General features: G+C 28.1%; 1 protein-coding gene across 5 annotated transcripts in view; it reads left to right on the top strand.

Annotated features, from left to right (window-relative positions):
• LOC111624093 (rho-related GTP-binding protein RhoE-like) overlaps positions 1-13,125 on the top strand; it is a 55,501-nt gene extending 42,376 nt beyond the window's left edge. For 4 of the 5 annotated variants that reach the window (XM_023366875.1, XM_023366873.1, XM_023366874.1 and 1 more), the window contains 3 exons: positions 486-595; positions 5,922-6,056; positions 11,774-13,125. In XM_023366875.1, coding sequence (XP_023222643.1) covers positions 486-595; positions 5,922-6,056; positions 11,774-12,010 — 482 coding nt within the window. In that variant the 3' untranslated portion in view covers positions 12,011-13,125. The remainder of the gene's footprint in view (positions 1-485; positions 596-5,921; positions 6,057-11,773) is intronic. The other variant, XM_023366871.1, reaches the window with a different exon arrangement.
• Positions 13,126-16,926: the final 3,801 nt, after the last annotated feature.

The raw sequence follows: 16,926 nt of genomic DNA, 5'->3' as shown, positions 1-16,926 counted from the left end.
AAATTCATTTTTTTTTATTAACGAATAATATTTTTATTTTAATGATACGTTATTAAATTAAATTTAATTAAGGGAGAAGCCAGAGAGAGAGTATACATTAAAGTGAAATTTTATTATATACGCTGGTTTTAACAACCTACTATCTATACAACGTTAGAAACAAGGGTCGTAGATTGTCACATATCCGAATATGGAAATGATCGACTTCCGGTTCTGGTTAGGAACCACTTCCTTTGAGATGAGTCTCTCGAGAGAAATAGGAAACCAACTGCAAATTGGAAGCTCGATTGTTCCTTCACTTGTATACATTCTGTACAACCATTGGCTCGGTGGTTTTATTGTTCATCCAATCATACGCAGGAAGGAGTTTTATGGCTATTGTTTGCAATTTTAAAGCTTTTATGTAAATCCTTTAAAATATCCTCAACAATAAACAAGTTTTTTACTTCATATTTTGCTGATTATCTCCCTTTTTTTTTTTGTAGGTGCTTCTGCTTACGACAAAGTCCGACCTTTAACTTATCAAGATGCTAGAGTGTTACTGCTGTGTTTTCAGATTCCTTGTCCAAATTCATTAGAAAATATCGTGAATAAGGTAAGAAACTACTCTAGTAATAATGCTTTTACTTTACTTTTAGTACACGCTCACTTAAAAGAAGAATTTACTTTCTCTTCTGATGCTGCACCACTCGGAACTAGTCCACGCGTGAAGTAATTATTGTTGAAAAAGAAAAAAATCGTGTTCTAGACAATGATGAAGGCAGCAAAACACTTCTCTCTCTCTCTCTCTGGGTAGAGCATTAATTTTATTTTTCTCAATCTCGGAAACTATCTGGAACGAGTAGATTTACAAAAGACGGAGTGGGACTGTTAAAAGTTTCTGACGTAAACCCATTCAGTTTATTGTATCCACAGATCTACCACTTTAGTTAATGATGGAAAGTCCGATTGGAAAGTGACTGGTATTCCAATTTCTATACCTAAAGGTATCGTTGTAGACTAAACTAAAAAACATCAAAATAGATAAAAGAAGGTAAAGAAAACAATTGAAATTCCTAAACTTTGCAATTCAGTTGTGGAATACTTGAATACCTTTCATCTTTTATCATTTCATATTCGCATTGGTGCTTAAGAAAAAAAAAAAGAAAAAACGTTTATTTCTCTATTGATATGATTAATTCTTCTATTGAAATTCAAAATGATTCCTATTTAAACGTTTATATTTCAGATAAAATTTACATTAGAATAGTTTAATAAAAGAAAAACAATGGTGGATTAAGATATGGGCTTTCAGACAAAGAAGATTGTGGCTCTTGTAAACAATTTTACAACATGAACTAATAAATCTGTACATAATTCTACAGTTAAAATGATAAAATTCCTTTATCTTATCCAATTTTGGGGCTTCCAAAAAACAGGGAATGCCTAGGGTGTGTTTGCATAGTGGAAAATGTTCATAAAAATAATATTAATTTTGAAGAAAATAGATAAAAACTTTAGAAATTTTACTAATTAAATTAAGAAGTAANATATGATAAAAATGTTTCTAAATTATTTATTTTTCTGTTTACTTCCTGAAACTTTATTTACTTTATATTCAATTACATAAATTAACCCCCGCGATGTACGAGAAGAATAGAGATTAAAATTATGCGAAATTTTTCAGTGTTTTCGCAAGAAAAATACGTCATAATAGATGAAAAAATCACTTCAAAGATTACAAAAACATTTCAACAAATCACGTCGCGCTTTATACTTAATTTCTCAATTTCAACCAATCAACGTCGCGAACGTATGTCAATTTTTAAAATGCCTTAACTTTCGTTAATACAACGCGACTAAAAAATTACTTTTTTAAAGCATTTTATGCTGTTTAAATCTAAATAAACACCGGAAAAAAAAGCATAAAATAATTGGCATTAAGCGTGTATTCAATTTATCTCATAAGATACGTTTTGTAATCTTTATATAACGAGGGGAAAATAATAATAGAAGTAATAATAGAAATCAACTTTTTACCCCTGTATAATCAATAGTATTTCTTCCTGTTGTAAAATTTGCTGTTAGTTACTTTAGAAGGTTGAAAATTTTTAAGATTATTCAAGTAATAATACCACTAGTAAATTTAACAATTTAACGTATCGCGTGTATTAAATGTTTGAAACTTTCGATAGATTTGTTAAAATTATATAATATAAAATGTTTTAAAAAGGTAAATATTTTAGAAATTTTCTCTTTTAATTTATTTAGCGGTTAGTTCACACGTCATGGATAACTCCGGTAGAAGTTTAAATCGCTTTTGATTGATGGAGGTGTCACGATTTTGAGTATAATCTCAGAAATCTCCGAAAGGGTAACGTAAATGGAAATAAATTATCTAATTCACTTAAGATGCTGGTTGAAGAGAATTTTAACATGTTAATATAACAGTAAATTTTAATATATTTTCCAAAGTTCTAGATATTTATATACCATGAATAGAGAGCTAGAACTAACTCCCATGCTATATAAATGATACTAAGATATCTGACATTAACAATTTATGGTTTTTACATACTCTCCCTATTCATGCCTAGATAATATACAATAAATGATATACATCATACCTTATTTTGATAGACCTTAAGGTTATAAATTTTAATTAAATTCTTTTATTTGTCTTGTTTTATTTATATAAAACCCTTAAAATTCATGAATTATTCCAACAGTATCCTATATTGATTTGTTACCTGCGAACCAATGCAATTTAAAAGGTGTCTGTTCGGAAAACGGTTTAGTAGTCAATAAACAAAGGAAGGTAATTTTGTTTTTGGCTTCTCAATCTATTCTCTAACCTGTTTTTTTTTTTTTCTTTTATATCTTCTTCCACGCTGTCTTTTATTTTAAAATTCCTTAGAGGATAGAGGAATTATTTGGAAGAAGTTAAGTACTATAAATCTTAATTCAGATATATTTTTGTAAAAATAATGTTTGGTATTGAATTCTGTTCAATTGGAGGAGGTTGTTCCCTCTTTACTTATTTTCTTCTTTTCACTTTAAAGCTCTTTGTAACAATTTTCTTAAATTTAATGGACAATAGTCAGATTTTCCCATGGGAGGACAGGATAGGAAATTCAATGCCGAAGTTACATTTTATTTTTAGACGATTGATTTTGACTGAAATTTTTTCTTCTTTTTAATTTAATAGGAAGGTATTTATAGTACAAATATAAAGGATGAGTTTCTTATGTAAAAATCTTACATTCCACATATAAAAATTAGTCTGCAGATCTTTGTATAGATTGCTAGAGATGTCATCATTATTAGAGCATTTCTGCTTTGTTATGATGAAGTATGGAATTTATTCCTTAATATACTTTTTTTTACCAATCTGTAATGCTTATATTGTTCATTTATATAATAGTTCCTTCCTGGAATTGTTGAATATATGCTTACTTTAGCAATTTTAATGCTATTGAAAGAAGTTTATGCAAATATAACAATTCTTGTTATTAATATTTAAAAGATTCAGACATTAATAAAAACAGAGTTAAGATTTATTTACAGATGAGAAAATTGTTATTTACTTAACTCATCACTTTATTTCTTTGCCTTCTTATTCTCAGATACAAGTGATAGTAAACAACTAAAGAGGGTTAGTACGGTTGAGATTATTGGACTTGAAGAAAGTTTGGATCCAGTTGGGATTCTTAATCAAACTAAACTTTCTTTAATCTAGGAAAAGTTTTATTACTGATAAAAACTTCTTTCACTAGTAGAAGTAATCATCTAGTTATACCTAACAGAGTTATAAGCAGTTGATTGCTTCTACTAGTAATGAAAAGTGCTAAGTACTCTTCATCATAGTAATTAAGAATAACTAAAGATATTGCATGTCAGCATCTGTTTTGCATTATATCTCATTAAATGAAACAAACACTTGAAACTTAGCTAATTTATATCTATATATGGGGCATTGGTGCTATTAAATTTTGGTGTTTAGGAGTGTATATATCAACACTGAGTGAATCAAGAACCTTTAAAACTTAGCAAGTATTCATGTACGAGCCATTGATGTTATTAAATTTTAGTAGTTAAAGATCAATGGGGTAGAGGTCATTTGTAATATCAAGTTTATACAGAAGCTGAATTGAACTTTTGAATTAATTGAATTTTCTAACTCTAGAGAATATACATTTTCCTTTGTTTAACCTATAATTTCAGGTAAGTACATGAATATAATTACTGTCTTTCCATTGGTTACATCTTTATAAAGTACAGAAAAGCTATTAAATAAATTATTGATAATGACTGTTTAATTGAAATCTGTTTTATCTCCGCAACTATATTAAATAATAGCACCAGATCTTAATTACTATTACCGTATTATGAAGTAAATCTTTTCATATTTACCATTTACCAGATCAATTAGCAAAGGTGTATTTTACTTAAAAATAATTAGTTTAATGATGAACTTTTTCTTCCATTTAATATAATTACTTTTTCTCCTTTAGTTTAACACATTCTGGTTAAAATTATTAATTAATTTAAGCTGTGTTTTGCCTGTGATAAATAATAAGTTTCATCAGTTATATAGTCTCATACATTTAATAATTTATTTAAATGTAATATTTGATAAATAAAATATTCTAATCCAATTAACTTTTAAGTTAGATAGATGAAAGTATTAATAAGTAAATCGCTGAAAGGAAATCTAGTTTAAATATGGAAGTTATTAATAATTTAATAATGTTTGATTGAGTATTAATAATTTACATTTAAGATAAAATAGTAGAGAATATTAAAACTTTAGTTCTTAATCATTCGTTCAAATATTATTCATAAAATATTTGCTATAAAGAGGTGTTCAATTAACTCTTGAAAACACCACAATGATGTATTACCTGCGGGTTATCTGTGTTTAAAACGATAATTGAGAGGGGTGAGGCTACTTATATTCGGCTTTTAATCGAAATTACAAGAATTACTAGCTTAAAAAAGCAGCCATTACTCTAAAGGTGAGGATTATACGGAGGTTCTTGTAATTTTCTTCGTGAAAATGTATTGTAACACGTATATACGAACGTAAACAATAGAAGAATTGGGTAAAATAATCGAATAAAATGAGATAATTCGTAAAATCGGGGTAGTAAAAAGGCTGCAATGCCAAATTTATTGGCGCTTTACGATGGTGACTCTATTTGCAGGGGCGTTATATCGAGGTTTGTGTAAGTATACGTGTAATTTTCTATTATTTTTTAAAAGTTTAATAATGTGTTATTTTTAAAAGGTTTTATAATGTGTTATTTTTGAAAGTTTTTATAATGTGTTATTTTTAAAAGTATTAATAATGTTTTATTTTTGAAAGGTGTTATAATGTGTAATTTTTGCTATTTTTTATAATGTGTAATATTTGAAAGCTTATATCATGTGTTATTTTTTATAGNGACTTAAGTTCATGAGTTGAAATGGTAAATTGAATATAATAAATTCGTGAAAATGCTCCTTTGCAAAGGAATGTGATTTTAGTAAGCATAATGTTCAAAGTATGCTTTAACTAAGATTATGTGACTAATTAGTAGAGTATAAGGATTTTACCGAAGAGAACATAATGATACCGATTATTAATTATAATATATAGGGAAGGAGGGGGAGAGAATACAATTGCGTATCTGATAAACACAGACGTTTGGCACTCATTATTATTACCTTTTCTCTTTTGTTTACGCTTAGAAATAAACGATTTTTCCACATTTCTTTATACCTCCTCCCCCTTGTGTTTACTAGATTGTAAATTGCTACTGTATACCTACTTTTTTTTATACCCTCCCCTATATAATATATTGTGAATTAGAGCTGAGATTTTTCTAAATGGAATTGTTTATTCTCACTCCTGAACAATCGTCGAATTTCATTTATAATTATAATTGAATCTTTTACAGTGGTATCCCGAAATTAGACAGCACTGTCCAAACATTCCCGTAATACTTTGTGGTTGCCAGAGTGATTTAAGGAACGACACAGATGTTCTTCGTAATCTGTCCAAATTGAAGAAAACACCTGTCACTTCCGAACAGGTAAGACACGACATATTTACCTCAAGAATTTCCTCTTCTGCATCCATCTCTCTCTAGCTATTGTTTTCCCATTCTTACATAAACTTCCGTTAAGTTTAATTATATATTAAATTTATTAAATTTTCCATTTAATTTTACTTAAATACCATTTATATAATTGTATAAACCATCATTCTTTTAAGAAAAATAACGTAATAAATGATTTATAAGAGAAATTGAGGGGGGAGTATGTGTATGTGTGTGTGTGTGTTCTTTTAAAATCAATATCGTGGATACGGATACAGACACTTGTTCTTTTATCGATCGTATCAGCTAACATAAATATATGAGAAAGTTTAATATAGAAATTTCTGTAAACATAGTCTATCATCTGAGACAACGTTGATCAATTTTACGGGTGTATCAGTGACAATCATTGTCATTAATCGGTGGATATTTACTCGTTAGTTGCGTGTTGTCAAAATCTCTTTGTGTTCCTCCTTAATTGTGACACTGTATTTAATTTTTAAGTTAATTAATATTATGGAAATTTATCTATCTTTACGTAAAATTTTACAACATTTAAATAAAAATATCTAGTCAAAGTAACTGTTAACTACGAGCAACTACATGAGGAGTTACTAATCCTGATCTTATACGTAAATTTTCAGCAAATTCTTTAAGAAATCTGTATAAAGTTCTCATTAAAATGTATTTTATTCAATATTTATTTAAATATTTTTCGATTTTTCTTAGAAAACTAAACAATTTACTTTAACGTCATAGAGAATTTCATTGATTTGGATCTAATAATATCATCTGGTAAACACGAAAAGACAAGATAAAGAGAACTGAATTGCCTTTTCTTGTACTTCCTAACAAGAAAATTAATAGGGAAGTATAATCTAATGATTATGGAGAAATAAGGGTGGAAAAAAACGAGATTTTGGCAGCTAACAATGAAGTTATTACGGTTTTTTTTTTACATGTGTTTCGTGTATAGATGCAATTTCTCTGCAGGGATTTTTCTTATATACGATAGTTTTCAAGCGGAATGAAGTCTTTCGTATAAATTCAATTTATTCACTTACAAAAGTCGAATTTTTTAAAGGATTTTAATATAAAAGTTTTATGCAAAAATCTAGTAACAGTAATTAGAAGAATTCCTGTATTGAATTAAATGACAGTCCTTGAAAGTTATCTATGCTTTAAACACGTAGAATTTCGAAATTTAATCATGATTCTTATGATGCAACATGGAAATTTTTCTAATCCTTGATACCAATAACATTTTTTTCTTGTTTCATGTACAATGATATCGCATATTGAATAACTGTGAACACAGAAAATACATTAAAGTTTAATACAAGAGAAAGGACAGACCATATCTTTCAGTGTGTTTACACATATTGACATACAATATCAGTCAAAACTTTCAACGTTACTAGCTAAAGCGATAAATTTTAGTTTCTACGTTGCAAAAGAATAGATTTTGCATGCACCAATAAAATGGGTAATGCATAAATTCTTGTTATGAACATAACATAAAATGTTTAAACTGTTTTATTATGGTCTGCGCTTACCCATACAGTACAATGGGAAACTTGGATTATGGGTACTTCAGATGTATTTGTTAGAATCCATTGATGTTTATAAACCATTAAACGTAGCATAATCCTCACGTCTTGAAGTAGCTGTTGCATCATACATGTTGGTTTTTTTTCTATACGTATGGATGTTAGTGTGTGTGGGGGTAACGACTTTTATTCACCCACTTTAAACCTTAATAACTCATATGCCCTTGGTCGAAAATTTCTGAAATTTTGCAAGGTGGTTTATACGTTAGAGTGATTTATACTGTTAAATTTTCGTGTTTAAAGGTCAAGAGAGTGGGGAGATAGAGGAAGTTACGTGTTCTATCTCGAGTGGGGACAGAATAAACGTTATTAGCATTTACAAATTTTTAGAAAATCTGGATATATATACAAATAGATTTCTTATAATCATAAGAAATAAGTGAAATAACAAATAAATTTGGTAAAGTTCCGAACACTTACAGTAATATTTTCATTGGGTAATAAGTTACGACCACATCACTATAACTTGGAAGATATATGCATTGATTGCTTATAACATTATGAGTTGATCGTCCATATTTCAGTACGATAACGGCCCAAACACACCCATAATCTGAACATAAATTCGTCCAATTGGCCCGAAGCCAATAATATCAATATTCTACTCTGGCCATTTGGCTTACAATATCCTTATCCGAATTTATCTTTCTTATCCAAAATACGTTTGGAAAATGATCCTACTGCTAAGAAGACGTATCTTGACTTAAGTTCATGAGTTGAAATGGTAAATTGAATATAATAAATTCGTGAAAATGCTCCTTTGCAAAGGAATGTGATTTTAGTAAGCATAATGTTGCAAGGGTGGACGAAAAGTAGGAAGGAACGATTTTATCTCGTAATGATTAGAATTTCGTTGATTTATAACACCCTTTTACTTACTCTACTGTTACATATAACAGACGGAGATTATAGCAATTACCCCACAACAGTTTCACATTATTTCAACTGTACAGACCCTGAAACACGACCTAATAGAAACAAATTTTGGAGGGTTCACCCAATTTGAAGCATTATAACTCCCGTGCCTTTTGTCGAAAATATATGAAATTTTGCAGAGAGGTTTTCGTATTAAAGGTATTAATTCTGTTAAATTTTGATAGTTAAAGGTCAAAGGTGTGAGAAGATAGAGGGGGGATAACGTGTTCCTCTAAAGGGTGTCAGGTAGATGACTCTATTGTTAAAGGAAAAGTATGATCTACAGGGTCGATAACTTAGTAATTTCAGGTGGATAGCATATATTTTAAATCGAAAAAATTAAAAATATGATTAAAAAATTGCAGCCTGGTATTGTGACGATGTTTGTATATTGTATATTAAACTCTTACTTTTATTTTTCATTCATGGTATCCATGTAATTCCTGTCAATATTATGTTAGCTGATAGGAAACTAAACAGCAACAAATTGAATATATTCAAATAACAGTTTAAATATTTACTTAAATTTCCTTTATTTGAATAACATATACCAAGTTTTCTTATAACAATATGAAAGTAACTTAAAATTAAAATTAAATATAAGTAATATTTTATTCTATCTGTAAGTTTCTATTGCTTTGTTTCTCATTATACATTTCTTTTTCATCAGTTCCTTATTTATTTATTTACTTTCTTTATTCAAAATTTGCACTTCTTTATATTAAAAAAAAAAAACGTTTTAAAGTTGTAAAATATATTTCTAAAGGTGAGAAATATAAATTTGTTAAACTTAAATAAATAATATATGATAAAAATGTTTCTAAATTATTTATTTTTCTGTTTACTTCCTGAAACTTTATTTACTTTATATTCAATTACATAAATTAACCCCCGCGATGTACGAGAAGAATAGAGATTAAAATTATGCGAAATTTTTCAGTGTTTTCGCAAGAAAAATACGTCATAATAGATGAAAAAATCACTTCAAAGATTACAAAAACATTTCAACAAATCACGTCGCGCTTTATACTTAATTTCTCAATTTCAACCAATCAACGTCGCGAACGTATGTCAATTTTTAAAATGCCTTAACTTTCGTTAATACAACGCGACTAAAAAATTACTTTTTTAAAGCATTTTATGCTGTTTAAATCTAAATAAACACCGGAAAAAAAAGCATAAAATAATTGGCATTAAGCGTGTATTCAATTTATCTCATAAGATACGTTTTGTAATCTTTATATAACGAGGGGAAAATAATAATAGAAGTAATAATAGAAATCAACTTTTTACCCCTGTATAATCAATAGTATTTCCTCCTGTTGTAAAATTTGCTGTTAGTTACTTTAGAAGGTTGAAAATTTTTAAGATTATTCAAGTAATAATACCACTAGTAAATTTAACAATTTAACGTATCGCGTGTATTAAATGTTTGAAACTTTCGATAGATTTGTTAAAATTATATAATATAAAATGTTTTAAAAAGGTAAATATTTTAGAAATTTTCTCTTTTAATTTATTTAGCGGTTAGTTCACACGTCATGGATAACTCCGGTAGAAGTTTAAATCGCTTTTGATTGATGGAGGTGTCACGATTTTGAGTATAATCTCAGAAATCTCCGAAAGGGTAACGTAAATGGAAATAAATTATCTAATCTTCTGTTACGCCGTTGTTTAGGATCGAGTTTTCACTGGAAGTTTCTAAATTCTATTAACGAGCAGGCAGAAGTTGTTAAAGTGATTTGTACTCTGATGACAACTTGATAAAGTGGATAGATGCTGCGCTTTTTCAACCCCCCTTTTTCTTTTTATCTATCCTTTGGGAGTGTATAGTATTTAGTTACAATATAAAAAAAAAAGAAAATATATTATAAAAATAGCTAGAAATTAATAGGATATATATATAAAATTTATAAGAGAAAAGTTTTGATATATTAGGGGGTTGAACTTAACTCAAGTGTAGGAAGAGTGAGGAAAGAATATAAGTAAACATTAGTATACGAAATTTAATATTATAAAATGTTTTTTAAAATTATTATTTCTTTAAATAAATACAAAATTATTCGAAGATATGATAGAAGTTTTTGTTAAGAAGAAAAGATATTAAATTTATTAAATAGAATCCACAATTGAAGATGATAAATAACGTTTTCTTCGGTTAGATACAGTATATATTATACTTAAACTTATTAAAATCTGTGTTAAAGGTCGACAGATAATTGATAATTAATCAATTATATTGAATGTATAATATATAATAATACACGTCTTAATTTTTTTTTTAACTTACAGAAAATTTAAATATCTTTACCAGTTATCTTGATCTTATCGAAAAATTAATTATAACGCTATTTATACTTCACTTATCTCACAAAATGGATTGTTACTTCATGAATTTTCTGAAATTTTCTGACTCTGCAAAACTCGAGATAAATTTAACGTTGTGTAGCATTTAGAAGAAATGTATTTTTCCACCTCCTCCTCCTCCTCTTCCTCCTCATCCTCCTCCTTCTTCTTCTTCTTCTTCCCCCTCCCTCAAAACCTTGGCTAAATTATACCTGATAATAATTCATAAGAAGAAAGAAGAAACTGTAGATAAGAAGTGAAAAAAAAAACCTTAGAATTATTCATGAGTATGGGTTTGAGTTTTACTTCCTACTCTGACATATTTTAAAGGTAGCTCCGTGGCACAACATGAAACATTTTTCAAACGATTTGGCGGTTTCTCATATAGGAAAACGTATGAAAAACCAACATTAAATTTGATTTTTCATACAATTTGAAAAAGAAAATTAAATTAAAAAAATAAAAAATAAAAATATGTCACTAATATCACGACATTTATCTTCCCCACCCTTTTTTTTGTTTCGATAAATTAAGAACTTTGGGGGTGATCAATACTGATGAATAAGGGAGAGGATTCAAGAGGATAATTCTTTAATACTACATAATCCTTTGAAATAAGAAAGGACTTTAATTCTTCTATAATCCTTTCGAAATTGTTTTTTTATTTTAAAGTTTACATATAAGGAACGATCTAAAAAAACAAATAAAAATTATTCGACTTTCCTGTAAACAAAATTAGACTTTACTCATGAAATTTCCTTTGTTCTTTTGATTTTCTTCTATTGAAATTTCAATTTTCTTAGCCTTTTTTTTTTTTAACAATTCTTCTTGTTATTCCAGGCATTAGCAGCATCTAGGCAGATAAGTGCAACGACATATGTGGAAACAACAACAAAACATTGTGGAAAAACAGTCAAAGATGCCTTCGAAGTAATTGCTTTAGCATCTCTGGGAAAACTAAATAAAAATCACGTAACTGTACAACGTCATCGAAGCTTGATGAAGAGAAAATACAAAAGCAAAATAGACCTGAAAGAAGAATTAAGAGATAAAGCAAGGAACTGCACGCTTATGTGACCATAATCATGAATTTTTTTTTTTAAAGAATTTATAGTTTTTTCAGAGACTGGTTCGATTTTTTATCTATTTAATATAAACAAAAATATATATATATATATATATATATATATATATTAAGAAAATGAACAAGAATCGTTATCAGTGATTTAAGAAAATAAATAAAAGATATTCCAACATGTGAAGCTGATATTACAACGTTAACTATCATATTTCATGTTATGTATATAGATTTAAACGTTAATGAACGTTACCTGAACAATTAAATAAAAACAATAAATATGTTTACGGTTAATATCTCCAGTTTGTAATGTACAAATTCAATATTGAAATCCAATTTTAGATCAATATCGATGTTTTAAATTTCAGCAGAAATGTTGTTAAAACAGTCGACATTTTAGTCGATTTATATTGTTAAAATTTATTTGTTTTTTTTTTAACAGAAAAAGAAGAGAAAACAATTCTTTTCCTCATCCTCCTCTGTATATTTTAATTAATTTTTATTACTTTAAAATATAATTATTTAAAAAATAAATATTCTGCAGTAAATTAATTAATCGACTGTCACAAAAAAGAGTGGCCTTCTCTTAAGTCTTTCTATACTTGAAAACTCTACAGTAAAATGTTTACATGTTAAATCATGTAAAGGTTTATCGTTGATGATTAGGATGACGATGGGCAATGAGGAATTTTTATATAAAGGTTGCCTTAATTCATATTTACATTTAATTATTCTTTATTTCTACAAAATATGAATATATATATATAGAGAAAGAGAAAAAAAATTTAATTTATTAACAATACAACATATATATATATATATAGTAGCTAATTGTATATGAGTAGAAAGACCTTTTCTTAATTTATAAATTAAATTGTTTTTTTTTCTATAAATCATTCTCCTGTGAATAATGAATATGTAGAATATTAAAAAAGAGAATTTTTGTATAATAATTTACTATTATTTTTCTTGTTTATGTACAGTTTTTTTAAGAGAATAATGTAAAAGAATATAAGAAAATACAATAGGAGAAAGAATGAATGTGTGAATTTTGGGAATGAATATCAATAAATTATTTATCCCAACATATCATAGTGTGTTGGAATAATAATAATAAAAAAAAAAATTATATTTAAACAATTGTTTACATTTATTTTTTTTTAAATAATTCTTTTAAAAAATGGAGGAAAAAAAATTTTTTTATAGGATTGGTTTGGCATTTTTCTCTTAAAATAAGTCTTGTATTCCCTGTTGTGGTTTGTGTTTTCTAGTTTAACAAAGACCATTGTACGGGACTAAAAACTTGGTGTGTAGTGTTTGGTGTGGTTCAATTGGACGATGTCTGGAAGAGATTACACCGTTTAGGTCAGATTCAATTCGACGTCTTACTTCTGCAGATTGAGAAGAAAAAAGCGCATGCCCTATGTAATATATCTTCTTTCTTAAGAGATAGTTGTTAAGCTTGATGTGATTCAATTTCGTTTTTTTGTCTCATATCTCTGTAGATATACCCTCCTCCCAACGTTATCATAACAATATCTTGTACTGTTCCAATTTAAACACCGTGTTCGATAGAGTAATACACTATTAAAAATATTAAACAATATCCTTTTAGATTTTATCATGATCTACTGTTGAAATTGGATATGTTTATAATACTCTGATACTTTTCTTCTTGTCTTGTACAATTTTTAGAAAGTCTCTTGTCATATCACAGATTTCACTTGCTAGACGATGTGATAGATCGAATATGTTGTTATTCTTGTCAAAATAAGGAGTGTAAGAATATTTTCTTGCCTCCAGGTTGTTTATATATATATGGAGGGATGGTTATAGATAGTAGCTGTAAGGAAGGAAAGTCTCAATGAATTCTTATAGAAGTATATAAAATATAATTAAGGAGTTATTGGAGAAAAATTTGGAGTATAATATAATTTATTTATTATTAAACTCGACTCGATCGTTTTAAAAACACGAAAAACAATAGAAATGCACGTCGTAAAGAAGACAAAATTTACCTTATAACGATCGAAACACAATCGTCGCTCTTTTATAAAACTGAAAACTTCATGCCATAAAGGGTAATTTTTATCTTCAGAAATGATAGATAATAAAAATAATTAGAAGAAAAATAACAAGAAAATTTTTCTTCCTCAAAGATTATCGTAATGTACTGTACTTAAAGGCATTAAGCTTTATCACATTATAAAAGTTTATCGTGCGAATGCGGTCGAAAATAAACATCTCTTTATTTATAATCCTAAAACATAATTACACAAGAGGATAATAACTTAAAAATAATAATCCCGTTAGCAGGGAAATATTTTGAAAAATGTTTCCAATGAAACTAGCAACGACACAAATGTCTTGTTTTCTAACAATCGAGAAGAATGAGTTGTTTACAACCATAAACGATCATCGGGAATATCATCTAAAACTGTATTCAATATATATATGTATATAAACGAAATTGTTATGAAAGACTATGACAAATGTCTAGTTTTCTCTCATAAGAACAGGTTATTATCATTATACTTATCCTAGTATCATTATGTAAATATTTATTACATGAAACAATGTTTACGTTTGGAATTTTTACTACAATTTTATACTGTTTATGCTCTAGACATTCAATAGTTTACAAAGAGTTCTTTCCTTCTTTTTTTATTTTTATTTTTATTTCTGAATTTTCTCGACTGTCATATATTTTTCTGTAAGGTCTGTTCTTTTATCCTCTCCTTCTTTTATTTTTTTTATAGCAGCAGAGACGACTTATCTTTCCTCCTTTCATTTATTATACTTATATACAGTATATGAAAAATGAATATATAAAATTGAATCTTCACCCCTTTTTTTTTCTTTAAAAAAAAGCCCAAACTTTATGTAAATTATTTTTAAAAAATTCTAAATCTAAATATTATTTGTAAAGTGGATTATTTATCCTTGTTGATTTTCATTCGCTCATGAATCACTCTTGAAAATAACATTTGTAATTCACTTGATATATTCCCAATGCGATAGAATTGCATATCCAGATTGATATTGTAAAAGTCCTCCCCTAATATTACAAATTTCATGAATTTCTGAAATATATCTTTCTAAAACTTTAAAATAAAAGTTACGTCGAGTTTCCTACGCTGAATTCTCTAACGATAATTACTATTATATTATTGGTATTATTAAAATAAGTAAAATTAATTAAATGGTCGTTGGCAGGACGATACAGAAAATTATAGGATGTAGAAAATAGTTTTAGAAACATGCCTGGGATTATTAATGAAACTAAGAATCAAACGTTTGCTGTTATTACTGCTGTAGTATTTGATTGCCTTCAGTAGTATTATTTCTCCTTAGAGTCATCTCATAACTCCACGCTAGAATTCTTCTTACTCCCATGATGGCTTACCAAGTTACTAATGTTTGTTGTTTATAAAGTTTCCTAATGTCATAAAAGAGCACAGAGAAGAGATATCTGTAATGATTATTTTATGTTTTTCTTTGTTGAAATGGAGAATAACATGCCTTACTTTTGAAGAGATTACAATGGTCAAATAATTCATAAACATCAATTTTCTAGCTGCTTATCGTTATTGTATGCTTGTGCATGGATGTACAGTACGTACTCACTCGAAATTATTTAAATATGCTATTAGCACTGTCATTAGGCACCCTTTCAATCAAAGCCTAGTGGATAAAACTACTGACAGTTGGTCGTGGGTACGCTCCTTACCACCACGTGTTCCGGGTTTCACGTGTTTAACATCTAAACAGAAGCCAGTTTATCATAGAAAGTCCTCTGGGAGACCATCACCGCTGGCGGATCGCCCAAGTGTGTTGTCTTATTTCATTAATCTAATCCAATTCATTCATTCGGTGTTAAATTATTTGGTTCATCCGAAATTATAGGAATGATCAAAATTGTTGAAGAATTCACCAGAGAACTAATGGATCGTTGATTATTTAATTGTTGGAGGAATATTTAACCATAAATAACTACGCACCAGTAACATAAAAATCATAACTAGCCATTCATAATGGTTTTGTAAACCACAAAAAGGAACATCCAGCATATTCATTCAAACTATTCAGATTTTCTCTTCCAAAATCAAACTTTAGAGTATTAATCTGATGCAATTTCCATTGTAGAAAGTATCCATTTATTCGAAAATATTGTAATGCTCAATAATTAAAACAATATTAAAGCTTATAGCCTTCCAGAAAATCAGTGAACTTAACTATTCAATTTATTCACTATAATCTCTCACTTATTCTGTCATTGCATGAAATATCACACACACTCAGAGCACATTGGAACATTCAATAATTCACAACATCGAAGAGCTCAATAACTTAAACTATTGATGAACATTTACTCTCAACAATGTAATAGAACATTTAATGCATCTGTTTGAAATGCCAGTGCTTTAATATTTCAATTGTTTGAATTATGTTTTAATGCTTCTGTTGTTTGAAATGCGAGTGATTTAATGCTTCTGTTGTTTGGAATGGAGTAATTTAATGTTTCTGTTGTTTGGAATGCGAGTAATTTAATGCTTCTGTTGTTCGGAATGCGAGTAATTTAATGCTTCTGTTGTTTGGAATGCGAGTAATTTAATGCTTCTGTTGTTTGGAATGCGAGTAATTTAATGCTTCTGTTGTTTGGAATGCGAGTAATTTAATGCTTCTGTTGTTTGGAATGCGAGTAATTTAATGCTTCTGTTGTTTGGAATGCGAGTAATTTAATGCTTCTGTTGTTTGGAATGCGAGTAATTTAATGCTTCTGTTGTTTGGAATGCGAGTAATTTAATGCTTCTGTTGTTTGGAATGCGAGTAATTTAATGCTTCTGTTGTTTGGAATGCGAGTAATTTAATGCTTCTGTTGTTTGGAATGCGAGTAATTTAATGCTTCTGTTGT

Source organism: Centruroides sculpturatus, unplaced genomic scaffold, assembly GCF_000671375.1.
Source record: "Centruroides sculpturatus isolate CEXI.00-Female unplaced genomic scaffold, Cexi_2.0 scaffold298, whole genome shotgun sequence".
Lineage (NCBI taxonomy): Eukaryota > Metazoa > Arthropoda > Arachnida > Scorpiones > Buthidae > Centruroides > Centruroides sculpturatus.
Note: the sequence above shows the minus strand (reverse complement) of the source record. Positions and strands in the feature narration are given on the sequence as shown.